The 6,000-nt window shown below is 47.9% G+C and overlaps 1 protein-coding gene across 1 annotated transcript; it reads left to right on the forward strand.

Moving 5' to 3' along the window:
* Window positions 1-232: 232 nt before the first annotated feature.
* Window positions 233-4,193, forward strand: RILPL2 (Rab interacting lysosomal protein like 2). The gene is made up of 4 exons (XM_026037732.1): window positions 233-565; window positions 894-1,039; window positions 3,293-3,403; window positions 3,904-4,193. Exons 1-4 carry the CDS (start codon window positions 233-235, stop codon window positions 3,929-3,931), a joined length of 618 nt encoding a protein of 205 aa, XP_025893517.1. The 3' UTR covers window positions 3,932-4,193.
* The last annotated feature ends 1,807 nt before the right edge of the window (window positions 4,194-6,000 follow it).

Here is a 6,000-nt window from a genome sequence, read left to right on the forward strand (position 1 = left end):
CTGCCGCGCGGCGCCGAAAGTGCCACTGCGCAACCGCGGCCGCCCTTTCCTCTCCCTCCCCGCGCCCCCCCGCGGCCCCGCCCCGCGCGGTGGCGGGAGCGGCCGTTACCGGCAGCGCCCCCTCCCCCCGGGGCGGCCGGGCCGTGTCCCCCGCCCCGGGCCGGACATGCCGCCATTTCCCCCGGCAAGGGCGGGGGCGGCGCAGGAAGGCGGCGGGCGCCGGGCCTCGGGCATGCAGCGCCGGCAGGAGGAGGAGGAGGATGACGAGGAGGAGGAGGAAGGTGGCCCGGAGAGCGCCCTGGCCAAGAGCCCCTTCCAGCTGACGGCCGCCGACGTCTACGACATCTCGCACGTGGTGGGCCGGGACCTGCTGCAGCTCGGCGGCCCCGCCGCGCCCGCCGCGCTGCCGCGCCTGCAGTTCCGCATCGTGCGCGTGCTCGAGATGCTCGAGGCGCTCGTGAGCCGCGGGCCGGGGCCGGAGCCGGAGCCGGGGGGCAGCGCGCAGCAGGTGGGTGCCCCGCGGGGCGGCGGGAAGGAGCGGCCGGGGCCCGGGGGCGCCCTGGCCGTAGGGACCGAGCCCGGCGGCCGCGCTGCAGGTGTCTGGCGCGGCAGGGAGATCACCCGGTCCTGCCCCTGCTCCAGCAGGGACACCCGGGGCACGGGCTGCAGCCGGGGCGGCTGGAAGACCTCCAGGAAAGGAGACGCCACAAATAAAACACTACCCAAAAAAACAACCCCCCACCTCCTCTCCAATGCAAAACATGGGGAAATCATAATTAACTGCTGGAAAAAAAGCCGTAACAGTTATGTAGGTATAAGCTTATGTAGGTGTGGCTTTTCCTCTAGGAATAGTCTCTACTGACAAGTCACCGGATCCTGACTTTATTTTACAGCTTGGACCTGATAAAATGGTGATAGACCTCACAGACCCGGAGCGCCCGCGGTTCACGCTGCAGGAGCTGCGCGAAGTGCTGCAGGAGCGCAACCAGCTGAAGGCGCAGCTGCTCGTGCTGCAGGAGGAGCTGCAGTGCTATAAGAGGTACAGCACAAGCCAGCAAAGAGCTAGGGAGAGCGTTTAGTCCTTGGGAACACAGCACCCAGGTTAGGCTAGGCCTTGGACTCATGAGGAGAGGTCTCTGTGCTCCCAAAAGCATAAGGAAAAGTGAAGAAAAAGGGGAGAGATGATGGAGGAGCAGTTTTCATGAGTCATTTTAAAACTACCTCATCATGTAGTTAGCCTGTTCCCATAATTGTGTCAGGGTGAGCCTACACCTAGTGTAGTCCCTGTGCAGGCTGGGTTTCGTGCCGTGCTCTCCCCTGCACACGTATTTCCTGCACTCGAGAGAAGCCCCATGGGAACCAGGGACCCGGGGATTTCCAGCTCAGCTTCAGAATCGAGGAACTTCCTCCTCCATCTCCTCCTCTGCAGCTGCATACGTGGCTGTACGCTGGTTTTCCTACTGCTCTTTTGCCCCCAGAGTGCCCTAGGCGGTGATGTAGAGAGAGTATTGAATTCTTTTCAGCATCATTCAGGATGAGAGCCGAGCGCTTTTATTTATTTTCAAGACTGCCAGCTGAAAGTTGGGTAAGGTACTTGAATTATGGGGGAAATACCTTTCAGCAGAGGATAGTTCTAGAAGAGAGCAGCCTGGGAGAATCAGTTTGATCTAAAGGATGGGATCCAGGCAGGATCTTGCTCCTGCTGCTACAAAGTACTTCATCTCCCAGGCTCTGTTCTCACCCCATCTGGTTCTACTATAAGCTTTTTTGACAAGAAATTACTGCTTACTCTAGGCACCACATTCTTGAGCACATTTGATTTCAGCTAAGATTTCTCAGCAACAACCTCTTGCATGCAGCAAGTCTGACCTTTTGCCTTGTCTGTAACATGCAGGTTAAGCCACAAAGTTCAAACTGAAGCCAAGACAACAATTTACAAAGTGCCCCTTCAGGGGGACTTCTCATAACCCAGCGAGGCACCTAATGCCCTAGCTCAGTTCACTGCCTTTGCTGCGCTGCCCTGGAATGGCTCCTTGCCTTGATTTCCAGCTGCAGTGCACAGCTAGTTACAGGCCAAGTTAAAAATTAACAACAGGAATTTTTTTTAATTGTGGGAGAATAGGTTAAGTCACCGTGCTCTTTACCTAGAGAGCAAGTCAGGGCTGTTTTTCCGTTTGAGCTATGTGGTAATTTTGTCATGCATCATTTGGAGGGTTAAACCACCCCCCTTCCCTTTAAAGGTGCACACAAAGCCTYGGTGATACTGTACAGACTGGCAGTTGTGCCAGTGAGGGAATAATATGAACGCTATGTTCTCAAATGTCTTGTGTGCATCCAAAATAAAAGATACGTAGCATAAGATAGCTGGTGTTCTCACAAATACTAAATTAGTGAAACTGATGCTTGTGGTTTACCTTTTTGCTTATCATGATTTGAGTAAAAAAACATGCAAATATTAGGAGTCTACAATAGCAGCCAAATGGTTCAGAGCTTTGTTTCTCTCAGAGGATTAATGCCTAAGTTATCCCATAAGGCCAGATAGCTCATCGATTTCTAGATATTTGCCCTATTTTTGTTTTCAAGATCCCGAACAATGTTGCCTAGCTACTTCCAGCCCTCAGCCACAGCAGTTACAAGCTTTGATCTGATCAGCCCTTGAGATAAATGAGGTCAGCTTAGGACAGTAAATTGGCACGCTGTGCAAACACAGTGCAATATGCAAGCTGGTGAAATCTAAGCCAGTCCCACACAGAGGAAGCACTTGGTGAAACTGAAACCTTTGCCTACAGTAGCAGTTGCAACCCTACAAAATACAGCAGCACCAAAACAGCCCAAGAAAATCCACCGCTCTGGCAAAGCCTTTTCTTTCTGCTCTCTAGGATGGAAAGAGGAACAGCCACCTACCTTGCACAGGGCTTGTGAATGTGCCTTCTGTTGCCAGCGGTGTCATAGGAGCCCCTGTGGCAGTGCTGAAGATCCCCACGAGCAGAACTTCACTATCTGTATTTGCACCTTGCAGATTTCTTTAGACTCTTGTACAAACCCAACATGGAATTCAAAGAACTTCAAGTGCACTCTACATTGCTCTCCTTTTGAAGGGCCCTCCTTCCTAACATTTTAAACTGTCCTTATGTAGCCCTGCTTTCTTTCTGACAGGGATGCCCTACAGACCTGTTCTATAAGCACCAGTTCACCCGTGTGACAAGCTGCCTTACGAAGGGTTTAACGTAGCCAGCAGTGCCACATTATTCCCAGACCCATGAAAAACAAATCATTCCACTTCTTTTACTAGTGGGATCATCTCACAGAGAAGGGACCAAACTGAGAAACTGGAAACAGACTCCAGCAGCAACAGCCCTGGCACCAGTAAGGAACACAAAGACCAGACCGTCGTCAAACGGCTGTAAGTGTCTCTCTCCTGGCAGAACATGGGAAAAGGGCACGTTTCGCAGTTAGCGAACGCGGGGATGAAATTCAAACTCTGGCCTAGTTGCCTAGATGCTTTTTTCCCCCCCTCCTTTTTCTCTCTGTACAATTACAATCTCATGGAGAACTTCATTCCTGAAAGAAAAAAAAAAAAATAGAGCGCTCTTCAGGAGAGCGGCCCCCACCCAGACAAGCAGGGCTTCGTTTCCTCGCCCCCAGGAAGGATCAGCATTTTGGAACAAAACTCAACGAGACTTGCCCTTCCTCTCAGCACACTAGGGCTCTGCGCTGAGCGAACATGCCAGCTGTCCCTGGAGGTTTGTTTACATTGTATGCAAGCAGCTGGAGGCAGCGCCACCAGCTCAGACCGTGTCCTTTAAGTTCCCCAGAATAGCAGAACACATCAACACGGCTGTGTCACTGCACGGTCCTCGCTCTTCCCCTTGTAAGCACCTTTTTCTTTTTTCCCCCCTCCAGGTTCTCTTTTAAAAAACATGGAAAATGAACATGAATGAGAACTTAACCACTCCTGCTCAGAAATGGCCCTGTTCAAAGCGTCTAAAGGAACTGAGAGAAGTCAAGCATTGGAGGCATCACTCTCACTGCAGAGAATAAGAAGTCTCCTAAATACTGTTTTTGTATAATATTCTTTCGGGATAGATTCTACTTTGCATTTTTAGAAATATTTTTATGTTCATATTTTTCTATTTGTTAGATTCCTGATGGACATTCCTTACATGCAGAGAATAAATCTTTATACAACTTTTCTTTTTATTCTTATTTAAAAGAGCATGTGTTCTACTACCATAATCCTGTCCCCCTGTCAAAATACTCAGCCTCAGTGAGTTCACAAGGTTAAGATGTTTTGTTTTTAAGGGATATATGCCCTTCATAAAGGGGAACACTAGAAAAAAAGAGCCCATTCCAGCCGTATACCCCAGGGATCTTATGGGGAAAGGAATTGTCTCCCTTACACTAACAGCAGTGGAGAATTTGCTAGCAACCGCACAGTAGCGAGACAACATATATATATATATAAATATATATATATGACATAGGTAAGTTTACAGTTGACGACAGCCAATGCACAGAACTGCTACAGCAAGCGCAGCATCTTCAGAATATTAGTAAGCCTTGGCCATGTGTATTTTAAAGGTAGGGAAGAGGGGGAGGGAATGTGCTTTGCTTGCTTTCACATTATCTCAGATAGAAAAATAATCGTGCAGCAGCCAGGCCACATCTGCAAGCTGAAAAATGAAATTTCACACATTCATAAACCACTCTACGTAGTGCGGAGTGGAGCGGAGGGTGAAGAATAGAGGGTGGAATCACCCAGAGACATATTCTCCAAGTTCTTTTAAATAAAGAGTGACAATTGCTTCCCCCCAAAAACATGCTAATTGCTCAATTAGACCTTAATGGAACAACTTCAATTAACAAATTGCACAAACTAAACAGAGCTATGTCAGAGAGTCAATTTTCCAAGAGGCACAAAATATACAGCTCAAAGCCACTCCTTGCAAATAACTGAAGGAGATTACAAATACTGCAATTATTTTCAGTTTACCACTTTTTTTTTTTTTTTAAATTGGCTGTTGACTCTCAGTTCTTGTTAAGTAGGTAGGAAAGCACCCAACCTTTTGGGATTATCATCATGCACAGAACTATCAAAGCTGCATCTACTACAGTGTCGAGTTTAAAACAAAAAGAAAAGGTGCAAATAGCCGGGCTGTGGCTACAAGAGAAGAGGCTGCAGCCCCCTTAGGCCAACCCTGCTGCCTCTAGCAGAGCCCTGGTGGAAGCAGTTTAGCCCTCAACTGAAGGGCAGCTTTTTTTTAGGTGCTTTACACCTTGCTAGAAGATTAATCCTTCCTATAAGGCACAGGTGTGAAAATCAAAACAGTAGGTTTATGTGAAAGATTGTTTTATATATATATATAGCAACTCCTAGAAAAGTAAAAGATATGGATTCAGTGCAACATCAGCTTTATTACCACCTTCTGATGCAGTGCCACTGCCACTTGATTACCACTTCAGCTTTTCTTAAAAAAAAGAAAAAAAAAGTCAGGAGAAAACCTCCCACAGTTTCTTTCTTGTTTACAAAAGTGATGATGAACAGAGGTTTTAAGCTATTTGACCTGATAGGGAACAAGTAAATATTTAAATAAATAACAAAGAAAGAAGCATTTCAGTTCCATTTTGACTTTAGGGGAGCACTCTGCTGGACCAGAATGCTGTACCCTACTGCAGGGTCTGTTACTGAGACCTGAGAGAAATCAGCGCCAACTCCAAGTCAGCCAAAAAGCTTACCTGGAACTGAGCACATGCACAGTTCCCCATTTCTTCCCCAAGCCTGCCTTGGGTTAAATGGTAAATAATGCTAGGTGTTTAGTGCCTAATGATTTTCACAGCTCACTTTCAAAACGCTAATGATCTGCAATGGAAACAGGTACTATAGCAGCCACTTCATCGATAATAAATATATTCTTTATTTTACAGAGACATTGTCTTCAAGTTTTTCATTTTAAAAATACATCACTAAACCACCTCTCTTGCTGCTGGAGCACACAACCA

The sequence above is a fragment of the Nothoprocta perdicaria genome, unplaced genomic scaffold, assembly GCF_003342845.1.
Source record: "Nothoprocta perdicaria isolate Ctin4 unplaced genomic scaffold, notPer1 scaffold_2, whole genome shotgun sequence".
Lineage (NCBI taxonomy): Eukaryota > Metazoa > Chordata > Aves > Tinamiformes > Tinamidae > Nothoprocta > Nothoprocta perdicaria.